This window comes from Euleptes europaea, chromosome 2 (assembly GCF_029931775.1).
Source record: "Euleptes europaea isolate rEulEur1 chromosome 2, rEulEur1.hap1, whole genome shotgun sequence".
Lineage (NCBI taxonomy): Eukaryota > Metazoa > Chordata > Lepidosauria > Squamata > Sphaerodactylidae > Euleptes > Euleptes europaea.
The window spans coordinates 87,064,680-87,090,847 of record NC_079313.1 but is presented as its reverse complement, the minus strand read 5'-3'; the positions used below and the strand labels follow the sequence as shown (position 1 = coordinate 87,090,847).

General features: G+C 42.8%; 1 protein-coding gene across 7 annotated transcripts in view; it reads right to left on the bottom strand.

The window, feature by feature from the left end:
- Window positions 1–6,790: 6,790 nt before the first annotated feature.
- Window positions 6,791–26,168, bottom strand: part of FOXP4 (forkhead box P4) — a 159,484-nt gene continuing 140,106 nt past the window's right edge. For all 7 annotated transcript variants that reach the window (XM_056844085.1, XM_056844088.1, XM_056844086.1 and 4 more), the window contains 4 exons: window positions 14,321–14,442; window positions 12,199–12,265; window positions 9,568–9,734; window positions 6,791–7,317 (listed from right to left, as the gene is read on the bottom strand). In XM_056844085.1, the coding sequence (XP_056700063.1) occupies window positions 7,173–7,317; window positions 9,568–9,734; window positions 12,199–12,265; window positions 14,321–14,442 (501 nt within the window). In that variant the 3' untranslated portion in view covers window positions 6,791–7,172. The remainder of the gene's footprint in view (window positions 7,318–9,567; window positions 9,735–12,198; window positions 12,266–14,320; window positions 14,443–26,168) is intronic.

The following is a 26,168-nucleotide window of genomic DNA, read 5'->3' as shown; positions in this document are numbered from 1 at the left end:
AGTACAGGTTTGGCCAGAAGATTATGTCACTATGGGGTATACGTTAATGTCTCTCCCATTTTACAGCCTGATTTTGTCAGAAAGAATCCAGGAAAAATTATACTGATTGCCCAAACTTACTCTGCTAATACTAGGGAAATCCTATCCTTCCATTACTTGGAGTTTCCCTTGATCCCTGGGTACTCTTGACCTTTACTGTTACACTGGTATAAATCCAGGGAAATGTACACACCCTGCACCCAAGAACAAGAGCAGGGTAAACTGGTAATTGTGTACCCTAGAGTTGCTTACATCTTAGCTGCCTCAACTATGCCTGATATTGTTGATTGGTTCTAAAGTGTTTATGTTACTAGCTTGGAAAGCCCTTTTGTTAAAGTGGCCCCAGAAAGGTTGAATATTAAAGAAACCTTCCCTGGGTTTCAAGCATAAGAATTCTACAACATTCAAAGCCCAGGTTTGCACTTAAGAGGTCATGTGAGGTAATTTGAATCAGATTTAAGCAATAGAAGATAAAAGAACACGTTGCTAACTAAAGCCCTAATCTCTTTTTAGCTGTTCACACAATAAGAAAATTATCACAGCACATTTCCCTTCTTTAAGGTAAAGTGGAGCACAATAATTTTCAAAATCAGTCTCAGTGAACACCTTGCTTCAGCGATACTGACCTATATTCTCTGCTTGTTGTCCCTTTAAGGGTTGAGTCAGTGTTAGTCAAGCAAGTTTAAAGCCGAATGAAAGAACATCCTGTTGTTACTAGTCAAGAACATTCTGTGGGATGGGTAGACCTTGATCTATTGATAGGGGGAGCCAACAGGAAACCTGCGACTGATACGAATAAACCTGAGGTCTGCTACTCTGTTGACAGTGTCAGCAGTTCCACAAGAGCGGATCTTTGTTGTTTAATATATGTAGGTGGACCAAAAAAGTACACACGGTAACCTATCATCAAAGAGGCCCCCATATACAAGTGTGTGAGGGTGTGTGTAAATGACCCAGAACTTTAAGGCGTAAAGATCAGAACACCCTTGCTTTGCATTGCACTTTTTTATAGGGGCCGGGCATTTTACAATGGTTAAGCTATATAAGTGAGCAAGATTAAATCAGATTCTAGTTGTAAGAAGTGCTTGCTAGTAAAAACAGAAACTTAATTAAAAACAACAACAGAACCCCCGCTATGGGGAGGGGGCAAGAAATAGAAGAATGGCTTTCCTTTAAAAGCCATTCCAACTTCCGCAGATATAAGCTTGACATTGTGACCCAGGCTTCAATATCTCATCTTTTATTATTTAAAGCTCAGAGGTACATTCTAGTTCCTATCAGGACCAGGAATTGATTCAAAAGCTAGAGAGAGTCAAAACAAAGCCAAACCACACAGTGATATATTTATATACACATATACATACATATCCGATCTTGCCAAGTCTGTAGCAAAATCCTGGCTTCAACATGCAAGGCAGTGATGTTGGAGAACAGCACATCCAACGTTTTATTAAAGTTTGTTGATCACAAACTTGGACTGCGTGCCAATCTGGCAATCTGTGAGGGAGGGATGACTTGTCTGGGGAACCAAACACTAATAATTTCCATCATAGATGAGCATACTCAGTTCTCTTTCTACGATTAGTTATACTGTAGCTTAGTTTTCACTGATACGTTTTCACTGTCTGTACTGAACCACTTCAGACTGTACATGGGGGTTTGCATGCTTGAATGCCTTACTATACAAAAAAACAACAACCCTGTTACATACGGAAAACCAAGCACCAGTTCAAAATGCTATATAGTTTTCAGTGGAAACATGTTTTGTATGGAAGAACATTCAATCATGTGAGGCCCCTCCTCGAGTCTGTATGGCCCAGGCCCACAGGATTATAGTTCAGTATAAACATGGTCCAGAACTATCCTCTGAATGTATACATTAATACTGCTGCATGGAGAGGGGCTATAATTGACAGAAATGGCTAAGAGAGTGTTATGGGCTGGAAAAGATTCCTTCTGGGTGAAACCAGGTCCTGGGATCCCTAGAAACACTATACTCAAAGGTCTTGCTTCCACAGGAGGTATAATAGGTGCCTAATCCAGTGATATTTTAGCCATCATTGGTAAGTCAATATCATTGCAATGCAAGTCATTTGAAACCATCATGGTTGCTTCATCTCTAGATCAGATCCCTTTTTTATATACTCTGATTCTGTTGGAAAGCTTTTCCTGAACTGTACCCACTTGAGGCTGCAGGTATGTGCATATACAGAAGGGGTGTTGCATGTCTGAGTGGCTGCCCTGTGGAAGAAAAGTAGCAAGTCAGGGAGAAGAATTCAGCGTAGCTTTCTCCCTGTTAACAAGCATATCTTAGAGCCGCCACCCCCCCCAATCAGAGAGCAATCAAACATGGATACCCTATCTGCAGCCCCAACTGACACAATTCAGGCAGTTTTACCATTTTAATAACCTGGCTGTCATATAACCAACAATAAAGCAACAATTTACCATTAGTTATTTCTCTTCCTACTGGTTTGGGATAGTGGGTGGTAAACATATTACCCATAAGCACCATGCTCCCTTTTCTTGGACCTCTCCTTTAAGTAGGTCAAGGTGAACAAACCCAAACAGGAAGGCAAAGGTTTTGGTTTAAACAGAGACAATTATATTTCTAGAGAAAAAGAAAATCCCACAAGTGGGAATGGTTACAGTTCAGACCTTGGCTGTACACAGTACCAGGAAACACCATGTTAATACTGGCAGAACAACATATATACTGGGCAGCTCAGGACCAGCTGCGGGTGCCCAACACACAGAATGAATATTGTACCAGGCAGGAGTTTAAACAGACTGAGGTCAGTGAGTCAAGAAGATGGTGGCATCTTTGAAGAGTTCAAACTGATAACAAAGCAGCTGCATCAGTAGGAATGGAAGGAAAGGGAGAAATTTGTAACACTGGGGAACAGGCCCTCCATTTTGGAGTTGTTTGCAGAGCAACTCAATAGAAGACTATCTTGATTCATGATTGAATGAGCATAAGTTTACACACTGCACAGAATGAGGTTGTAGATTTCTGGAAGGTGCCACTTCAGATTGCAGCAATGTGGGGTGTCTAATTTTTCCTGCTCATTTTAAAAGTTCCTTGCATATAATAAAATCCTGCAGCAGGAAAACAACAACTCAGTTTTCTTTCCAATGCAATAGTTTAGAAAACTATTGAGCTTTAACAAAAGGAAACACTGCAAAAGTATGACATCGCCCCTCCATGCACACACCACCCAGTTTGAAACAGGACAGTTCAGAATTCTACCACTTAATTCTATGAAATGTGTAGGGGGACTCATACTACCTTGAGGGGCTACAATGAGTCTGCTGATTTTCAGCAACATCTTTGTCCAGATGATATCCCAAAGAACAGACATGGTCCCCAATCATTTTGGAGGATGAGGAAGAGGGATAAGGATAACAATGCCTTTCGAAATCAGCGAAAAGGGACAATGGTTGAAAGAATATATCAAATGCTGCAGAAAACAATTGCTGAAAAGTAAAGAGCTGAAATGAAGGCAGTTATGATATATGAAGGAAGGACAAAAGTGAGGTGGAAAGAGGTTCAGAAGTGACCCATGGAATGCAAACCCTATCTAGGGTCCACAGTGTACCCTTGGTTAAGAACAAACAGCAAACAAAGCAGCAATCCATGATTCTGGCCTACCTTCATTAAAGATGTACAAAACAGCACCTGTAAACTTTGGTTTAAATAATAACTTAAAATCAAAAGAAAGTGACAAAGGGCTAGGGGTGTAGGATCTTTGTGAATTTATCTTTTTTGGCCAATGCCAGTTGGAAAAAAAATCAGAATAAAAGCACCAAACAAAACAAAATAGGAAGTGTTTTGGTTTATGCTTCTTGTCTAAGAAAGGTCTTTGGTCAACGGTTAAGCCAATTGTAAAGCATTCTGTAGAGGGTTGTTAAGGAGACATTTAAAAGTGGTCCCAAGAGGAGAAGTGAGGTGTGGTATGCATTTGTTCAGACTAATGATGGGTGGCTTCTTGAGTTGAGCTGGAGTGATAGATGGAAAGTCATATGGGACTTTGAGGTGTTCTCAGCTTCCACGTTCCAATCTTGGCTGTCTTTGAAGATTAAACCACTTGCTGGCTGTGAAGTTTCTTCAATTTAATTGACATCCCTTAAGCATGGTCACCTCCAACTTACCACAGCTTAAAGGTTGTCCCTTTGTCACTATAGATATACAGTCTACTTCCCTTCAAATAAGAGCCATTACTTCAGCTCTTCTAGATAATCTCTCCAATTTTGCTGTCTATTGGAAACACTAGGAAACAGAGTAGGAGGAAAACGCATGTTCAGCAGAGACCTCTAGTGTAAACTCCAGGAAATGGAATCTCCCAACACTGGTAGTTTTCTGAGTGAAGACTATGGCATTCCTGTATTCTTGCAGCTGAAATTCAAGAATGGAGAGTATTTTCATTCTCCCAAATTTTGACTTTGTCTAGATTTGATAGAACCTGGACCAATTCAACATGTCATTTGAAGGAATGCTTTAGTGAGGAAGTATAATTTCTGTGAGTTACCGGACAATACAACTGCTTAGATAAAAATAATCTCTCAAACGTAAAGCAACAATAAATGGTGTGGATTAAGGGTTAAAGTCGTCTTCCATTAGCAAAAACCTTAAAGGAAAAAGGGAAATGGGCCACGAAGGTGGCAGAGACCATGCCATGTACCATACTGGAATTTAAGACAAAATTTGTTAGCATAACTGACCAGGGATCCTTCTAGGAGATATGTCCATCAGAAAAATGGAGCAGGCTGACTTCAGAGGACTCTGCTAAATGGCTTTAGAGAAGTTGCTACCCAGAGAGCACCTTTTGTTGAGTGATACAATCATTCTTGGCTAGAATGAGAAGTTTGATCCCAACCATTATTGATCTACTACAGAATCAGGGCTGTGAGGGAAGAGTGCCGTCCTGTATTCTTAAGAGAAGATAAAGCCAAACTTAAAAGGCTCAAGGAGTGCCAATTGGTTTACTGTACCCCTCCGAGCTAAACCTGGGGATTAAAGAGGGGGAACTGTTATGACCTGTCAGCCACTAAAAGTGCCCTTTAAATAGGAGTCCCAACACCATTAGAATGCACTGTACAGGGAGAAACAGACTTTGCTTTGAGTAGCTGAACGACCTCCTTACCCAAAATGCATTTCTCCTCACTTTACTAATTGCCCCCTGAACTGAATGGTGCTTGGAGCAATCAACAAGCATTAGATAACTGTAGAATTTCTGTACCGCAGGTAGGCCTTGAATGCAGGTTACAGATGAGGCACGATAACACATGGTTCGGCTTCAGAATCAGGAGCACAGCACCCATCTTCCTTCACTCACCACACCCTCGCCCTGCAGTCACCTCAGATTTACCTCAACTTGCCAATCTCAGTGACAACACGGAGCTTTTGGAAGCGGCAACAAAAATAGAGTTGGCCCTCTCATGCAGGGAGGGCAGGGAAGCTTTGGAAACCTGTTGCTTTCTATGATGAGAAAAGTTACAGAGACAACATTTTTCCTGTATTGTGCTGTGAGGCAACCATACAATGAACTGGGGGAAGGGGAATCAAAGGATGCTGGAAAGTTTTTTTGGTTAACACTGCTTGTTCACCTGAATGATGTACTTCATCTACTTAACATTTTGGAAACTTTTTGTTCCCTCTTATTAGTAGCTTCTGTCTAGGTATTAATAACTAACACGTTGGCTGTGGGGGCTGGATGTATCAGCACCAGACTTGCTAATGGCTAGAAGGAGCCGAGTGCTTCAAAGCTTTGCTGTGTTTGGTCACAAATTAAAGGTTTTGCTGCCCGTACGTATATAATCTCTCTTTATATATTTATATTTATATATATATATATATTGCTTTGAGTTTTGCATGGTCAACCAGCTCTTGGTTTGTTTTCTACAGCCACATACATTGGCCAGTTCCCTTCCTTCCCCTTCCCTCCCCCACCCCAAGTGCTTTAGGTTCCTGGCTTTGCAAAGTCAACTTCGCTCATACCTACTAGGCCTTTCTACTTCCCACCACCTCTCCCCATAAACAAGCAAGAGTCATGCTTTCTGCCTCATCCTCAGAGAAGTGTTTTTAAAATGGGAGGGACTGAATGGAAGCTGGGAGCAGGAAGCCAATACTTTCACTCGCAGAAGTCAAGTCACACCATGAATTCAGTCTCACATGGGACCCTCATCAGCCTGATTTCCAATTGTCAAGGTGTTGGCTTCTCGGAAAGTTTTACAATACATGATGGCATGGAATGGACACTCATTCCTGGGCTTCGTTGATGATGGCTTCGTTTATGGACTGCTTCTTGAACTTGCAAGAGAGAGAGAGTGGCACAAACACAGGTTGGAGAAAGAATAACCAAGTGGTTTTTCATGTGATAGACCCTTTGGCGGCTTGCTGACCTACAGTGCGTGAATTGTACCCAGTGTGGATTTTTGTTTCTCTCTCAGTCAAGAAATGAACAGAAACATCATGGCCACTGCAGAGGGGCTTGTTTCCAGCTGCTGTTCCAGAATGTATAGATGGTGTTAGATGGATCAGGGGATATTGTGTGAAAAGATTCCTCCTAGTGCAAAGTTCTCAGTGGGATTAACTGGAAGGCTACTGGAAATGCTTTCCAAGGAAAAGTGGGGAACATTCACAGAGGCTCATGGCTTGGATGCTGTCCCCTGTTGGACTGGATACTTCCAAAATCTTGATTTGTGGGAACACAGCATTTGAGCTGAAAATGACAGAACACAGAGCAGACAATACGAGACACCTTCTGTTTATCCCCATAGGGGTGGGGTGATGGGAGAGGGGGGAAACAAAGAAGTCTTCGGACAGAAACAACCTACCATCCTCGTTCACCAATTACAAATAAAAAAAAATCTAAAAAGAAAGGAAGGAAAAAAGCTCAACTCTGGTATTTTTTTCTTTGTACATCCCCCTCTGTGAATGTCTTTTTAAGAGTCACTGGGATGTAACAGAGGGGAAAAAAAGGTGTGCCTTCAGCAATGGGTAGACCCAAGGAAACCCTTTTGCTTTGCAGAAGTGCCTTAAACAAGATAACGCTGAAGGTCACCTTGAGGAGGTGGGAGCCATTGCTTTGTCTCTGGGGAAGTGCTGGGCCCTAGATGAGGAGGGAGGGCCCTTAAGACAAGTCTTCCACTGGCAATTCCTCCTCCAGGTCTCTTTCATCAGGAATCGTCACATTCTGATTGGTTGTGGCCATAAGAGAAACAGGTCTGCTGTCATCCTCTGTTTCGGCCGGTTCTTCCTTCACATGGACTTGATGGCTAAAGAATGGGAAGATGGAAAAAACAAGTAGAATCAGAATAGTACTTTGCTTAAGAAAACAAAGTTGTCCAGGAATCAGGTAATGAGTTTTCTGGAGCACCTACCTACCTGACCAACTCATACTAATAGACTGAAACTGTGCATTTGGCTAGAGGAACACTGATGGTACAACTTTGTTCAAGTTCCCCAAATATTCGTGTCTTAATAAGTTTCCTATAGAACAGAAATGTTTGTAGAATCAGCAGAAGCTGTTGCCGCTAAAGGAGTCTCCTTCCAAACCTTGCTGACCTTTGGTTGTCTATAAGAAATGACCATGCAGCTCCTAGATACAACCATCCAACAAAACTGCACACACTGCTAAAACTGGGCAGGAGCTCCCCTCTTATTAGGACTTTACAGTCAGATATTGCACAACATGAAAGTGGTCTGCCTGACCCAGCATTGGATCAGGTAGGGTATATCTGAGGCAGTCAAAGGCTCCACAGAATGATTCCCAGATCTGACAACATCATGAAATAATTCTGGGAATTTAACAGAGTCTATCTGCCTGCTTTTTATTTCTTTAAAAAGTTTCTCCCCATTCTCCAAGGAAACCGCATTTCTTCCAGCTAATCTTAGCCCTAGGATCAATCAGGTGTGTTGCCTAAGCCTTGGCCAAACACAGTCTTTCTTGGAGGGGACGGAAATTTTAAACTGCAGCATCCATTTACATTGGCCATTTTGTGCAGTGTGTGTGAGGTGCTGTTCCTTGCATCTTGGGAAAGACACCTTGTGGGCACCACACTAGACAGACTCTGGTTGTTTATGCATGGGAGTTTTACCTGGGGCTCAAAGGTCACTTAACCTACACTTTTCTGTTGCAAATTATGCACCAGCAGTCACCAAGCTCAGGAAGCATTTGAGTCCCCACCCTTTGAAACACTGCTTTGTAATTGGCTGCAGTGCTTTCTGTGAGAGAAACGTCCATTTCCCCTCTCCCCTCGGAGAAACCCGAGTGCTGTTTTACAAACCTTTTCAAATAATGGAGCTCTCTAAAAGGTACGGGGGGTGGGAGAGAGAAACCCAAGAATCGTTTTAAAATCTTTTCTTGTGTGAGTCTGCTCAGAAAGAACTAAGAGAAAGCTGGAAGCATGTGAGCCCCTGCCCCTTAAAACACTGCTTTGTAATTAGAAAGCAGTAGTAGTGCTTTCAGTGAGAGAAATGTCACCCCAACTCCCCTGTCACGCACTTTGGCTTATGCATGGAGATTTCATCTGGGCTGAGAATCGGGTTATTACAGGAACAGAAAGACCTGGGATTTGTGGGGGCTGGGAGCGAGGTGATCTCTAATGGATGGAAAACTCATGCATAACTCCAAGGAATGACCAAGTCAGACCAGGAACAAACATGAGTGAAAGTACCCATACACAAACAACCACTCTGGAAGGACTACTTTTATTTGTAGTTACCGTCAACCATTTTTGCATGTTTTTCCACTATGCAGAGAGGATGGCTGGGGGGACACCTTATTCAAGGGGCTTAAAAATCGGACCCCTCTATCCAATTCATTTGAAACTTAGGCAGTCTTTAGAACAGAGAGTGGACTAAGTTCACAGATATTTTGATACCATTTGGTGGGAAACAGTCCACTCAGGGAAATCTGCCCTTTTCCAAACATGAAAAACAACGGGCAGACATCTGATACACTCTTAATAAAAACAGAAATATAATCCAACAAGTCTTCATAATATAATAACATTTCTGAGGACTCTTAATACTGATATTTCTTCTGTTTCTTAAATTATGATACATAATTAAAACAATATTTTTCCAGAGCTCTTCCCTACCACTTGCCCCATAGTAGTGGTGAGATACTACACCAGGAAGATATGTACATTGCCAGTTTGTGCCGAAGGAGAGTTCTCATGTATAAAAAGAAAGTTAAAGTGCCTTGAGTGGCAAACTTGGCAAGGATTATGAAGGAACCCATCTAAAACACCAAAGGCATGTTTGCTCATTGACATTCGCAGTTGACCATCTGTAAATCTACCTATATTTTCACTATAGCCATCATAAGGTCAACTTCCGTGATACAGTTTGGTCCATTACTAAACTACAGCACATCTGTGCCATTTCAACATTTCTGGATTTCCATTTACTTTTCCTTGATGCCAGTGTTTCTCCCAGCTACACACCATGCTTCCAAACGATACGACAATCTCCAAACGTGGCAGCAAAAAGGGAGCAAGCCTATGAGAGATAGTGCTTACCTGTACTGTTGTGGTGAAAGTCGGGGGCTATTGCTGCCATTACTGTTGACTTGTTCTACAGTGCTGCTTACGTCGTCATGACCCACATGCAGCATGCCACTAGTGGAGCTTGTGTTCATCATGGTGGGGCTGTTCAGAAGAGGGAAGTTACTTTCTGCCAAGGCTGCCTGAAAACAGACAGAAAGCTAGGGATAAAGCAACCACAGTACAGTACAGTAATATTCCCTAATTACACATTGGCCCTGACCTGGATGGCCCAGGCTAGCCTGATCTCGTCAGATCTCAGAAGCTAAGCAGGATCGGCCCTGGTTAGTATTTGGATGGGAGACCACCAAGGAAGTCCAGGGTTGCTGTGCAGAGGAAGGCACTGGCAAACCACCTCTGTTAGTCTCTTGCCATGAAAACCCCAAAAGGGGTCGCCATAAGTCGGCTGCGACTTGACAGCACTTTACACACACACACACACACACACACACACACACACACACACACACACACACACTGATGCTCAAAGAGTAGGGTTGCCAGGTCCCTCTTTGGGGCTTTTGGGGCAGAGCCTGAGGAGGGCGGGGTTTGGGGAGGGACTTCAATGCCATAGAGCCCAATTGCCAAAGCGGGCCATTTTCTCCAGGGGAACTGATCTCTATCGGCAGGAGATCAGTTGAAATAGCAGGAGATCTCCAGCTAGTACCTGGAGGTTGGCAACCCTATCAAAGAGGGAAACAATGATTCTGCCCAGCTCCACATTTTCTAAGTGAGCTTCACTGGCAATGGGTTTGCTGACCACCCTACTTTTATTGGATCTAGAATAATGGATGCCCTGACCTGGATGGCCCAGGCTAGCCTGATCTCATCAGATCTCAGAAGCTAAGCAGGGTCAGCCCTGGTTAGTATTTGGATGGGGGACCACCAAGGAATACCAGGGTTGCTGTGCAGAGGAAGGCACTGGCAAACCGCCTCTGTTAGTCTCTTGCCATGAAAACCCCAAAAAGGGGTCGCCATAAGTCGGCTGTGACTTGAAGGCACTTTACACACACACACACACACACACACACACACACACAGAATAATGGGACTAGACTCTTAGAAGGTGAGCTTGTTATGAGTGCTGACTAGGATTTTCCTCGTGTTAGCTCAGGGTGACCTGAAGCTTAATTTGTTAGGACTGATTAAATGGTTCTAGGTAAGGCCTACATCTTAGAAAACAAGCCAGAACCTTTGTTAGTGTTCTTAGTCCATCACTCTAGCATCTTTACTCCATATTTGAACACTCTTCTTATTCAAATTCCTAACATGGTCTTATACCTCCTATAGTCTGTCAGCCTGATATTCTTCACACAGAGAGAGTAAACAGAAAGGGAATTATTTTGGCAAACCCAGAACTTAACCAGTTGCAGTAAGGGAGACAGAGAGATTGCCTAGACATCTGCCTTCCTTTTCTATCAACCACACACATGCTCCCAACCTAAACAATTAGTCCTTACCTAATATGAAAAGTCTTAACTACAAAGCAAGAAGCAGGTCAGTGGGCTGCTGGCAATTGAAAACCAGGGCCACGAATTATTATTCTAGAAGTGAAGTTACTTAAGCTGCTCTTGCTTTGTAGTTCATTTTTTTGAAAAATGGGATAGTTTAGACTTTTAAAAAAATAATTGAATGTTCTAAAGTCACAGAAAAAGTTTTAATGCTTGTCCTATGGAGAAAACGTAAAACAAAACTCCAAACCTCTCCAATTTACATGTAATCATAATGAAAGGGGGGTTTCCATTCAAATTTATGTAGAAAGCAGCATTTCTTCAATGTTTATAGCAACATTTAACATGTAACTTCAAAGAGCTGCAAACCAGCAAGGTAAGGGGACAATCTGCAGCAGTAGTGGCAAATAGATACTTCCCCATCCACTATTCCTCCTACCCCAGTCACTGTCCCCTGTGAAATAGCTTACAAGCATATGGTCCCCCTGGGTAGAGAAAAGCAAAAAAGCAGGAGGTAGAAGAATGATCAGGTTGCATAGTATGGAAGAAGTCAGCCAGCAGTAGCAAGTAGAAGAAAAGAATCAAGGTGTTGAATAAATCCTTGATTGTGGCCCTGACTTCTACTGGCTCAGGAAGTAACAATAAAGGATTTCTTCAACACCTTGATTCTTGTCCTCTGTTTGCAGGTTGCATAGTCCTCCTCACATCTTTTGGCTGCAGAGTTATCATATCTGGGTTTGCAACTTGTATTACTGGCCTTAGTTCCTAGATTAAAGACTGAGGCACCACTGGGTATAGTATGCCAAAAATGTAACTGACACGGCTATGTTTTAACAGAGACACACAGACGTCTATACCCATTATACTTCTGACTTCTATAATTATTTATTTCAAACATTTGTATGCCACCTTTATACCCAATTTGTACCCTCAAGTCGGTGAACAGTTAAACATATTAACATTAAAACAATATATAATAAAACAGCAACTAAAAAAACAAGAAGGAGGGCTGTCCCTTTTGAACAATGCCACAATGAACCAACAGAGTGAGAGCTTTCCTTGTTGTGTCTGAATTGTAAATACAGAACTCGTACTGATTAAGCTTTGTCTAATGGGAGCAGTGTTGCATGTAAAATCTTCACTAGTGAGGTTTTACCTGGTAACTGGCATTAAGTGCTCCATAACTAAGGCCAGAAATCATGTTTTTGACTAAAGTTGGACTCCTGTAAATAAAAGAAGCACATGTTAGCATTGCTTTCCAAGTATAAGATGGGATAACAAAGATGACAAGGAAGGAAAAGCAGCTGCAGACATTCAGCGTTCTAATAATACACTGCTGCTGGTAAAAGTTGGCTATCAGTCCCGCTCCTCCCACCCCACCTTTTCTAATCTGTTATGACCTAAACTTTTAAATAGTGCCAATAGTGTGCTAGGCTCTGTTGCCATCAGTCTGTTGTGTCATTTAAGGTATGTCCCCAGACTGGATGTATAACAGCTAGGATAACAGAAACCCAGACTCGCACTAGAAGGCAAATGCTGCATTGCCCTACATTTCAGACTTTGAGGTGCAGTATTGTTGCAAATGCCATACATTTTTCAGTCCAACTGCTCAACAGCTGGGAAATATCTCCCTTTCAGGTCTCCTCTCTTCTCACATGAACACACATGAAGCTGCCTTATACTGAATCAGACCCTTGGTCCATCAAAGTCAGTACTGTCTACTCAGACCGGCAGCGGCTCTCCAGGGTCTCAGGCAGAGGACTTTCACATCACCTACTTGCCTGGTCCCTTTAACTGGAGATGCCGGGGATTGATATAGCCACTTATGCATGAGAGGTTTTGCAATGGATTTGCCGCTGTCTAGATGCACATTGCCCCCATCCGAATTCTGAAAACTCTGCATGGGTGCTTATTTTTGAGTTCTTGAGAATTTGGATGTGGAAAATGTGCATCTAATCCAAAGCAAAACCTCCCATGCATCAATGGCCTATGTGACCTTGGGCCAGTCACACACTCAGCCTAAGTTGTGAGGAAAAGAGAGAGGAAGAAATATTTCCTTTCATACACAAATGAAATATTTACTGAAATTATCTCAGTGAAGGAGTTCATGACATCTTTTCTCTCCTCTGAGTTCTCTTTCTTCAACTGAGATTCAGACTATTACAAGTGCTTTTTAAAATATTTTTTAACTCCATATGATGATTTGTTGATGGCATATGGTTTTTGGAAATATAAATAATTCCATCTTGAAATAATTTAATATAGATTACTACATAAGTGACTGGACCAGGTTCAGCCCCGTGCCCCGTCCCAGGAGATTGAGAAGTCTATGCCCCTGATGTTAGCAATATTTGACCTCTATGCTCAGAATATTTCTGAATACAAGCTGCTGAAGACAAGCCACAAGCTAGGGCCGATGCCTTCATTCCCCGCATGTGAATTTTCTCAAAGTATTTGGTGTGTACAGTTGTACAGATTATTGGACTACTCCAATAATTGGTTCTTGTAGGTTATCCGGGCTGTGTAACCGTGGTCTTGGAATTTTCTTTCCTGACGTTTCGCCAGCAACTGTGGCAGGCATCTTCAGAGTAGTAACACTGAAGGACAGTGTCTCTCAGTGTCAAGGGTGTAGGAAGAGTAACATATAGTCATTACATTGAATGAATAAGGCTTGGCTTCCTGCCCTGAAAAACCTTCAGACAAAGACAACATTCAACAATAGCCATACAGATTAGTTTTGGATTACACACATTAACAGATCACTTCAGGATACAATGGTTCCATATTAACATACCATACCCTCATTAGCACATTATCTTGATACTTACAGGACAATACTTTTGCAGGACAATACTCAGCTCAAACCCAACCCCTTTCTGACTATATATTACTCTTCCTACACCCTTGACACTGAGAGACACTGTCCTTCAGTGTTACTACTCTGAAGATGCCTGCCACAGTTGCTGGTGAAACGTCAGGAAAGAAAATTCCAAGACCACGGTTACACAGCCCGGATAACCTACAAGAACCAATGAACTCTGACCGTGAAAGCCTTCGACAATATTTTACTCCAATAATCTTTGGTACAATCTAGAAGGGTTGTTGTTACAATTGAGGGTGCGGTCCATAAGGGAAGGCTGACAGCGGAAGTTTTGTTAGTCGTGCACCATAGCTCCTGCGTTCTTCCTCCCACCCCCTCCAATGTTGAAAGACCAAGTCACCCTGATACTGAACTGTAGCACTCCTCTACCCAAGGACTGGCAAACTGTCAGACACACCCTGTCATCTTTGGTGGCCTTCTCTTTTGGTACTCAAGTTCATCTACAGTCCAGACAGCTCCCTTGACGTTCTCCACTCGCACAAAGCACTTATGCAGGCTCAGGTTGTGGCGTACAGCATTCTGCAAGTAGGAAAGAAAAAAGGTCATCAAAATGGATGAAGGTCTTGCACTGGACAATTTCCCTCCCATCAAAATCTCCCCACAAACAGACCTTGTTAGCAATAATTTGGTTTCTACAAAGATGCTGTTACTAATCTGACATTAACATCCAGAAAACTTGTTTCGAAATACAAGTTGCAAGAAGATGCTCCTACCTTGCCATATGCTGAAAACAATATGCATGCTTATTGCAACGGCTGCATTTTTGTCTGATTGATCCCAACCGTGTTTACTTCTACTTACTTTAATGATACTGTTCATATGGACAATTTGGCCCCGAACAATGTGTGTTTACTTCTACAGTATGGATAATTTACAGTGGTGGCTGACTCAGGACTACCTTCTGAAGGCTGTCAACGTGTACATCTGCTGTTTCCTTTACCCAGCCATGATGCCTGTTTTGAACTTTCCTAGGCCTATGTGGACATGCCTATGTGCTATCATGAAAAACATGATTGCTGTAGGGAGCAGAAGAAAGGATGACTGTTATGACAGTAGAAAGGAGCGTATGGCTTCCCCGTGGACCACACATGGGGTCAGCAAATGCCAGCAGCAACTGAGAAAAGTATTACTCGAACAAAGAATGGGCTCCTGTGTGACACACTAGCGTTACAGAAAATGCTACAATATGGTTATTTTAAAAGACAAGAGGAGTACATAAGAAGGGAGGCCATTCCACCCTAGGTTCTGGGCCATTTGCTAACAAAGCTGTCACAGAAAAAAAATGTTTTGTGCGGATGGATCTTGTTCTCCTTTTCTACTGAAGTCAACCGAGAATGGTTGGTTGGTCTACTGTAAACCAGCCTACGTAATTTGCCATTATTGGCCAAATGTGGAGAAAGGGAGGGAGAAGAAAAGATTAGCAATGAATTGCCAACACTCTGCAATGCTTGGAAATCCTCAGGGTGCCTTTTTTTTTTTTTTTTTTGGCATCTTGCAGCCGAACCCTCCTCTTTATTCTGTGTTGCCCATCTTTACATTTCTAAATGTAAAATAAAGAAAATGCATGTACACAGGCAGTGCTGCCCCAAGAGATACTGGCTCCCTTTTCCCCCTTCCAGCTCCCTGCCATTTGCTACTGCCCCTATTTCATTACCAATTTTAATTTGCCTCTAATTAAATCCTGTGTATTTTTCCGACTCACTTGCTAATCCATGAGGGAGGCAGGAGGCTGGAGTGGAATCTCTCCGAGCTATAATTACAAAGGGCCTAATCACGCCGGGGCTCTGCCTTTGAATAAATTTCCTTGCATTAAGGTTCTCAGATTCTCTGCCTTGCAAATGAGAATGACCCCAATTTCAGGATGTTGGCCTCGGAGGGTTTTTTTTTTATTTCGAGTCCTGATTCGTGATGAGAGACTAATTCGTTACGCTAAAACATTAACAGCAATTTAAGAGGTCGAACGGGGGCCGTATAAACAAAAGAGCTGGCCAAGACAACAAGGCAAAAGAGAGAGATGGGGAATAAAACCCCCACCTTAGAAAGTGTTACCATTCTTACAAACTCAACAAATTGGACTTTCCCTTACATTTCTAGTTACATTGCATTTTCCAAAAGAACATATTCTTCCCTGTACATCAGATTATTTACCCAATTGAATATTTGTGATGATGCAGATTAAGATTAAGTTGCCTGAGTAGTCCCTGAGCACCTGTGTTGAAGCCCAGGGCCTTTTCACATGGCAGTTTTTGTGAAGCATTTGCATCCAGACTTTGCAACAGCTCTAGAGTATCCACATGGCATCGTGGCTTGAACCTTATGATACGTTAAAGGAGTCAAACAGCAGCCTTATAACAGATAATGTCAGTTCAGCATACTGAACTGTGTTGATCCTCCTGCACCACCTTTCCAATGACATATGACATGACTCATGACCTCTTTCTTTCTTTCTCTCTTTCTCTCTTTCTGTGACACTGAAGTGGTTGCGGTATAGGGATATAGAGAAGTTCTCAGACCTCCTAGTGGATCCACCACAGTCTTGCAATTTACCTAAGTCATGTCTCAAAAGCGTTATTTTGGGAGGGAGCCCGAAATGACTTGCTGTGTTTCTCAAAGGGGGCCCCCCCTTGTGTGAGTCCAGACAGTTGAATTCTATAGAATTCAAAAGGAGGAAGCCAGGCAGTCACTAAAAATTCTGTAACCTGGTGTTTTGATTTTGGGTACAGCAAAATCCTGTATGGGATTGCTTACTACTGGAAATCACATCTATTAGAAATGACTGCCTTTTATTATTGGTCCTTTACTGAAAACACTTTGAAAACAAGCCCCTTTGGCCCTGAAACCAGCAGATTAACAGGTAAAGAAGAATTTTTTGGAAACCCACACTGGGGATAATTCTAACTCTATTTCATTAGTGTGGCTGGACAGATAACTCTCTCAGAGAATGCAGCTTTTTGAGTCCCTTTCTTTCTTTCCTTGGCCTGCGAGGTCCAGGATGAACTCTGAAATTCACGCCAGCAGTAATTAATTTTGCTTTTGAGAGGGCTTTGTGAACAATGGCCGCCAATAATCAGAGGGCTGCCCTAGCTGTTACTATTTAAGAGCAATGCATGCTTTTCTGATCAGTCCCATAGATCCAAACTCAGAGGCTGCCTTAGCACCCACTAGATGTTCGACTGTATTGCCCTGCACCCACTCACAACAGAAAGTGGGATCCTATCTTAGATGAAGGCCAGAAAAGAAATGGAAGCAAAACAAGGCCCACCCAAGGTTGTTCCATCAGCCAATGAACTACTGTGTCATTCCTGAAAATTCCACTTTAGATTTTATGGCAAAATCAGTCATTTAAAGTTTAAATAGCAGCCCCATCTGGGAGGAAAATGTGTTTTTTTCCCCAGAATCAACCCCTTTGTTCTTCATGGCTACTCTGGTAACATTCACTTTTCTGAAGAACCTCAGCTCCCAAGCACTTTGTGTGGCTCCTTTACAAGGCACACAAACTTCTAGTCAGTCCACTAGACAGAAACAGAGTGGTGCTAAGATGTCCTTTCCCTGCGTCGCTTCTGCAGTCCCCTGCTCCAGGCCCCCCCCCCTTCCTGCAGGATTTTCATGCGGCTTTTGTATTTCGACAGAGTATTTGTTTAATGCCAGACTTGGCTGCTGTGTTTGCTTCTTATCTTTGCCTTTTCTAATGATGTTTGCTTTATGCCCCCAGCCCTGCTTTTTTCCTCAGTTCCTGCCCCAACCATTCAGCATCACTCTCGGCTCCCTGCTACGTGTGCTGCTGCTGTCATCACCAACACAATCCTCCTCATGCCTCCTTCTTTGCAGGCACCTCTCACTTCTCCTCTTGGCACCTGTTTACTTTGCACTCATCCAGTTCCTCCTACCTGAGTACCTCAGAGTGTTCTAAAAAGACAGCAATAGATTAAATCGTCATTAAAAAAATGGAAATGCTTTGTCAGACAAACAAAATAATACATGCTTCTGCTAGAACATGTCTCCCTGCCAGGATTCCAGTTTCTTTCCTCAGCACTTTTCTAGTGGGGTTGTTTTTCTTTAATTTTGCCAAAGAGGAAAAAGGATACCACATCTGGATTTTTTTTCCCTTTAGAGAAGTTACAGCCATTTTGAAAGGAACAAAAATATTTTAAAGGCAGCTTTCACAGTATGAGGCTTCTGAGTAAAGTTAACGTTTCTGATTTACGGAAGATATAATGTACATCGGAAATGTGCAAAACATTAATGACAGATGCAATAGTTGGCATATTTCTAAGCCACTACTCACTCTTCTTAGAGTCAAAGCCATAGCCCACACCTTTGGGTTCTCATGCCATTACCACTATTCTAGACATAGCATCTTCTATGAGGGCACATTATTTTAAATATGACTGGCATATCAGAGCTGAAGAGCAAGTTAGTGATTTGGCATTTCTTTAAACAGGACTCTATTCGAAACATATACAGGTTGTTGTCTGCATAATTATTTCTGGCTTGTATGAACATGGTGTATTTATATGTAATGTTCCACCTAAGCCATTAGGGGGACTCAATGATCGACGCACAAACTTGCCAAGCCCTAGAGAAGATTGCAGCCTTTCCTTCAATTTGTTTAAAATTATCTTTTCATAGACATCTGTACTTGTTAATATTGTGGCTGATACTCCATGTTTTGTAAGGAAAATAACTTTAGACATATCATCATCTTTCCCTACTCTAAAATGTAAATGTCCCCATGACTTATGCAATTACTGGTCAAGATACAAGAATCTAAACAAAGTCAAGATAATTAACCTTATAATTCTTCACATCTAAGGGTGGGGGAAGCAGGTAACTGCATTCATGTTAATAACACACTCAGTTAGGACTATTTTATGTTACTTTTCAGATATACTCTAACTTCCACGTCAAAAAAATGTATGCAACTCAAAGGGTGTGCAAATGCTTTTTTAACTGCTGACATGTGTATTGAGAAGCCACTGGACAGAGGGGAAAAGAGACGGAGACACATATGCTGCAAGTGCCATTCCTACATGCCGAGCACACACTTTCACCACACTGATTTTTAAAGAGCAGCACGTGAAACAGTCTTCAGGAGGTCTCATAGGGTTAAGTAGGCAAGATGAAGGTAGTGAAGCTAAAGGAAAATTCAGTGGTGCAAGACACTGGAATGAGAGAATGGGAGGCACTTTGGGAGCAAAGGTTCCAGACAGAGAATGAAATGAATAAGCGTATAGCAGGATTGGACCAGCCTTGCACATCCATTTGTCGAGGGAGTGGGGGGAATTGCCAAGACAAGCTTTTGTCGATGATCCATCCTGTGGAACAAAAACCAGCTAACAAAAAACTCCGAGGATGAGCCCAGTCTGGAACCTGTAAGCCATGCAAAATTAAATACAGGCAAAGTAATACAAAGTGCAAGGCAATGGTTCTCATGCTGGGGACATTTAAGCTAGGCATTTCCCTTCCTTGATGCCATTATTCATGGTTGATCACCCACACACCGGCTCAACACAGCAGCACGAAAACAACCTATTTGGAAGCATGATGTTTGCCAACTGGAGGAGCGGCATTTTGGGGGGGAAGGTGGGGGCAAGGGCTCATTTGTTTGTAGTGCCAACCTGTGAAGAGTTCTCAGAAAAGCATGTTCACCTGTATGGAATTGAGAGTTTGTACTTACATTCTATTTTAAGAAATGTTCATGAATTGTATTGAATAAAAAGACCTGTCACAACTAACTTGCCACAATGATCCTTTTGATCTTATTCCTTGCCTGATAACAAGTAAGAGCCCCAGCACTTTACCATCCCAGTAGGAAGTCCAATGCAAAGTCTGGACTGAAAATGTGTACTGTTTAATGTGTATAGAGTACCAATCATGTAAGCAGCAACCTGGTTTCTGTCTAAAGAGAGAGTCAGCATGGTGTAGTGGTTAAGAGCGGTGGTTTGGAGTGGTGGACTCTGATTTGGAGAACCGGGTTTCATTCCCCACTACTCTACTTGAGCGGCGAACGCTAATCTGTTGAACCAGGTTGGTTTCCCCACTCCTACACACAAGGCCAGCTGATGACCTTGGGCTAGTCACACACTCTCAGCCCCACCTACCTCACAGGGCGTCTGTCGTGGGGGAGGGGAAGGGAAGGTGATTGTAAGCCGGTTTGATTCTTCCTTAAGTGGTAGAGAAAGTTGGCATTTAAAAACCAACTCTTCTTCTAAAGGAAACACAATTTTTTAAACCTGCCCCACAGAATCCTAATAATAACAATAGGTTTAATCCATACACACACCTGCACATATTATTTTTGCAACGTTCTTTGCTGACAAAATCTCTGTTGTCCTTTCTGACTTGGAGGCCAAGTTGAGGACAGGTCCTGTACCTGAGGTGTCAAAGGGGCCTGTTTTTCTTTTTGTTATGGACAGTTTCAGATTGATCCTGCCAATGGATGCTGACAGGGTCCTTGGAAGTGTGAGGGCCACTACTTGTGTTCTGGACCCATGCCCATCATGGCTTTTAAAATCTTTGCAAGGAAAAGGTAATAGAGACATTAGTGAAAATCATCAACTCCTCTCTGATTGAGGGGGCTCTCCCTAAGCCTTTGAATGAGGCAGTTATTAGACCACTGATCAAAAAACCTTCAATGGCTAGGGATGAGGGTCCAATTACAGCCCAGTCTCCAGTGTACCTTTTCTGAGGAATGTGACAGAGTGTATGGTGCTAGAACAGCGTAAGGATTTTCTGAATAAAACATCTGTCCTTGATCCATGTGTCTGGCTTCAGGCCTGGGTTTGGTAGTGAGATGGCTTTAGTTACCCTTCAGTGGTTTTACTCTTTTATGTCTTACCAGACATAGAGAGTCTCCACCAGAGGTCCGTCTCTCTCCCCTGAATGAGATTGCTGGAGCTCTGGGGTTGGATGTTACCAATAAGTAGATGACATCCAGCTCTATGTTTCATTATCCAAGCCTCCAGAGCCGTCCATCTTGGTTCTGAACGGGTGCTTTGAGACTGCAGTCAGGTGGCTAAGGCAGAACAAAGTGAAGCTGAATCTGGACAAGACTGAGGTAATGCTGGTCAGAAAGGCTGGTATTCTAGAGGGACCAAATCCACTTGTCTTAGTTGGAGTAACGTCAGCTTTTTCAGAGCAGATTAAAAGCTTGGGGTGCTCATGGGCCCCGCCCTGCAGGTTGGCATGGTGGTCAGGAGGGCCTCTTCTATCAGCTGCATCTGATTTACCAACTTTCTCATTACTTAGACTCAGCTGATCTTGTCATGCTGATCTATGCTTCTGTAAATTGATGGTTGGATTACTGCAATGTGCTCTATGTGGGGCTGCTCTTGAATACAACCTGGAAATTACAACTGGTCCAGAATGCGGCAGCCTGACTGTTGTCAGGGGCAAGCTGCTGGAAACATATGTTGCCCATTTTGAAACAGCCTCATTGGCTGCCAGTTTGCTTCCAAGTTCAATTCAAGGTGCTGGTTATGATCTTTAAGGCCTTTCATCACCTAGGACCCATATATTTGAAGGACTGTCTTCTTCCATATGTCCCTGTGTGCCAACTACAATAATCAGGCAGCCATCTGTTGGCTATCTCACCACTTAGAGTGACCTGTCTAGCACTGACCAGGGCCTGGGCCTTTTCCATCATGGCTCCAGTTCTATGGCATGGGCTCCATGAAGAGGTGAGAGGGGCCCCCTCCGTGGAGATCTTCAGAGGTCACTGCAAGGCCTGCCTGTTTGGTAGGGCTTTTGAGGGGGTTTGAATAGTAGGCTCCTTTTAAGGAGGAGGCGGAAGGATTTGGGTCATTATTTTATCTTTAGTTTTAGCTGGGGATGTTTTAACTATCAATGTTAGCCATCTTGAACCAAGAGGAAAGGTGAGATATAAATGTAATAATGATAATTTTTGAAAGTTGGAACACAAGACCCAGGGCATGACTGGAATTCACAATATTTGCTGAACCAAAGTAGATATGGGGCTGGTCAGTGCCTGGCCAGAAAACCCCCTAGGAATCCTTTGTATGCTGCCTTGAATTACAGGATGGAAGAAAGGCAGGATACAAATGTAACAAACAAATACAAATGTAAAGGGGATTCAATATAACCTCCGAATCAACAACTGGAAAAACCTGCATGCCAACAACAGGAGATGGATCACACCAGGTTTCTAATGTGAAGGATAGGAGAATAATAAAAGCTGCTTAGGGTTCCCATTAGAGAGAAAGGTGGGGTATTTAATTTAATTATTATTTAATAAATGATAAATAATTTATTGTTCTGTTTTCAAAGCACACTCATTTGAAGCGCTTAGCTCTGGCCACTGCTAGATGCAAAATGCTGTACTATACACTTGTCTGAGGTATTCTGGTCTTATCTGAGGTATTCTGCTCTAGGGACACAACCAAATTGGTGGCTCACCCTTCTCACCTTTGGCCTTCTGCCCTTCGTTGGCTCACCCATGAGGACATTTTGGGGTTTAGATATGCAACAATTATATTAAATGGCACGAAAAACCACAGAACAGAGGACTTACTGTCCTCTGGACCACAGAATTCTAGAAGTTCTCTATCTCTGGGGTAATCAACATCCCTTTAAATCTATGCATGCCCCTGTCTTCTTCTAATAGCATGCAAGAGCCAAACAGTGCAGCAATTACAGATAACTAGCTGGGATTTCATTTTGTTAGTAATGGATTGGTATCTATTTTATATTAAATTTATTTACAATTACTTTCATGCTTAGCATATTTTTAAAAGAATGCTATAACCTGGCTTCAGCAAGGAAATGAGCAGGATAGAAATCCAAAGGAACCAGAGATCACACTCTGGCAATGTATCTGCCTAGACTGGCTCAGAGTACAGCTGCAAGCACTCTCAATACCTGTACTTTAAAACTGTAAGCAAAACATAAAAGCGCAAAGCTATACACTATTAGTATCACAGCTAAACACATCACATGCTGCTCGAAAATTTCACAGCGGTTGTATTCCCTGAAGCACTTTCATATCTGGTGTTTTGAGAATGCGATTATAGCATAGCATAAGCTATTATAGCTGAAATTTGTTGTATTGTAAATAATTACATAGTAGGAAAAATTCCTCCTCTGGCAGGTGAATTGACTAAGTGTCAGCTAATAATTGTTTTCCAGACTCTAGCAACCAAGATTATATAATTCTTGAACAAGCAGGAGTGAAATTTCTTTCAAGTCTTTCATTTTGCACTTGAGTAGGTTAACTATCTGCCTCTGTCTGTGGGTGAAGCTCAATGATGTGGTGAGCAATGCCTCAGTATCAAAGCTTCAAAACAACAACAACATTTTACATAAGTAGAATGCTGTACTGGAAGTTTGTGTTAACCGGAAATGCAAAAAAAGCTTTCCTCAGTTCATTATTTGCAGTTCCCTGCTGGAGCAATCCTTTTTATCTGTGGCTTGTTCCCACTGTTTTGTGGCAATATCTATGACCTGTGCAAGCCCAACCACTTGCCTGCACTGTCATTGGTGCTGCCTTTCCTCCTTCCAGATTCAGATCCATGTGATGCAGTTGGCACCAGTCTTTTCAGCAGCTGAAACTGGACAGGTGTGCAGCACAGCCTCAGAGAGGCATCTGCCAAAACCCAGGCATCAACAGGGGGCCAGGATTGGCTGTAACTCCCTCTCAAGACCCTCAGCTGCTGATCCAAGTTTCCTGCCACATAATATTCTAACCTTTTGGGCAAGTGAGTGCGTGCCTTAGACGCCATTGCCAAATTCAGTGGAGAGGTAATGAGATCAGACAGCAGGGGCAAAAGAAAAAGGCATAAAAAAAGGTTCAAGGGAGGGAAAGGGGGTTATAAAGATCGTGGGGAAGCACGTAAGCAACAGAGACAGGGATGCAAATTCACCTGTGGTGCTGCAAAGAGGGGGAAAATGGCAACAAATGAGATGGATGGAGATCAGTTAATTAGTCTCTCCACCTTTCAAAAAGTCTAGACAACTGGGGGCAAGGAAGGGAGAAGGTGAATTAACTGAAGTGGCACTGGGTGAAAGGACCATTTAACTCTACCTCCCCCCCTCCATTCTTCTGATATAAATCCCCCGCCCCCAGTTGCTATTTGTCCTGCACAGAAAAATTATCTCTCTTCCTTCTATGAGACACATAGCAACATGGGGAGAGGCGATTTAGGTCTGGAAAACAGTGCTGTTTCCCCAAACCATTCCTCATCTCCTCCCCTCCTGGCTCCTTAGACTTAAAAATAATCTGCAGGAACCCTAATCATGCTTTTTCCATCAAGCCATCAAATTTGGCCCTGGCTACTATGGAGTTCAGGGAGAAAAATGGGCTAATAGAGATGGCATACAGACAGACTTGCAAGATGGAGAAGCAGAGAGAAGTAGAGAGAGATGAGGACACAGAGAAAGAGAGAGAGACAGAAAGTATGCTGTGATGTGAGACAGCATTATGGGGTAGGGAAAGCAAAAAAGAAGTTTAACAGAGAGCACAATTTTGCTCCTGTTTCGGTGTTTTGGAGCATAACCAGAAGCAAAGGAAATGGGATCAGGTACCATGCTGCATGGGGGAAAGTGTGCTATATAGACTGAACAGAAGGAAAAAAGAATAGGCAGAAATATTGGGTCACAAAGGGGAGAAAAATAATTTCCCATAGTTAATGTTGCAGTGCAGACATCTTGAATAAATAAAACATGTTTTATCATAATAAAACATGGCCCTCAAGCAGTTTGAGAGGTATTCCAGTTAGAAATCAGGATGACACAAAAGGGCATTAGCTATTTCAAAGAATTTGCTGGAGAGCCAGTGTGGTGTAGTGGTTAAGAGTGGTGGTTTGGAGCAGTGGACTCTAATCTGGAGAACCGGGTTTGATTCCCCACTCTTCCACATGAGCGACAGAGGCTAATCTGGTGAACTGGATTTGTTTCTCCACACCTACACATGAAGCCAACGGGGTGACCTTGGGCAAGTTACAGCTCTTTTAGAGCTCTCTCAGCCCCACCTACCACAGGGTGTCTGTTATGGGGAAGGGAAGGTGATTGTAAGCCGAGTTGAGTCTCCCTTAAGTGGTAGAGAGTCGGCATATTCAAATATTCTAAATATTCAAGAAGAATGCAGGTAAGCTACAGAGAATTAGAAAGCTAGGCCCAGTCAGGTGAAGAATGCATAAAGGTTTTAGGAGCTTCTTATGTTCCTTAGCACGTGACCATAAATCTTAGCACGTACACATAAGTGGAAGGAATGGGACCAGGTACCCCGTTGCATTGGTTTGAACATCTTTCTCCTGTCTCCCACAGTGGGTACACAATTCCCCCAGCTACATCATACATACTGGCGGAACAGCAGATGTTGTGTGGCTTTCACAGACCAGATGCAACTCATCCTGTATCTAGTAGTATTACACTTATTCTTAGACAAGATCAAACACAGATCTTGACAATTATTGCCCTCAAGCAACCACAAACAATATTAACCTCACACCATAAGAACCAGTGGTTGTCAAGACAGGAGAATATTGGACACACACCCCAGCCACACACAAGGGCTCTGCTCTTGTGCTCTTGTTTATTGTCCTCCTGATGTAAGGGAAGAAAGGAAAGATGGCAACAAAGAAAAGTGCAATTCCCCCTCCCCTTTGCACTTGACACCTTTAGGCTCATTCTCTTAAAACCAAGTCTGCTCACACTCTTTGCAGACATGGCAAGACTTCACAAGCTAGACTGATAAAGTAGATAAAAGATGACAGAAAAGCAAGAGTGTTTTGGCCTATGTTGAATTCAAGCATTTTAGGATTAGGATAATCTCTCCGTTTGTTCCTCAGGAGCTCGAGTTATAGGGAATTGGGCTGCTGCTCCAAGGAGCAGTCATCTGCAGCTATAAGCAGATCATTTAGCCTGGCAGAGGTAGACCTGGGCAGCAGCATCTCAGAATCACCAGAATCCCTGCCCTGCTCTCTCTATTTTAAGAGATCCCACAAACAGACCCGGTGCCTCACCCTTGCCACCCGTGCCTACTAGCATAGGACAGGTCTCTCTCTCCCCAAAGACAGGATTTCCCATTCCTCTCAGAATTGATCCATATCCATTCACTCCCTTCTTACATTGCTTGATGCCACAGTCCCCTTTTCACTCTCAGAAAGTAAATTGTCTCGTGACTTACAGTCGCTTAATGGGCAGCAAGCTTTGCCTGGCTGTTATCAGAGTCTGACGGCTACACAATGACTCTGGCTTCCCGTCTGAGGGAGCGATTGTATCAGGACTTG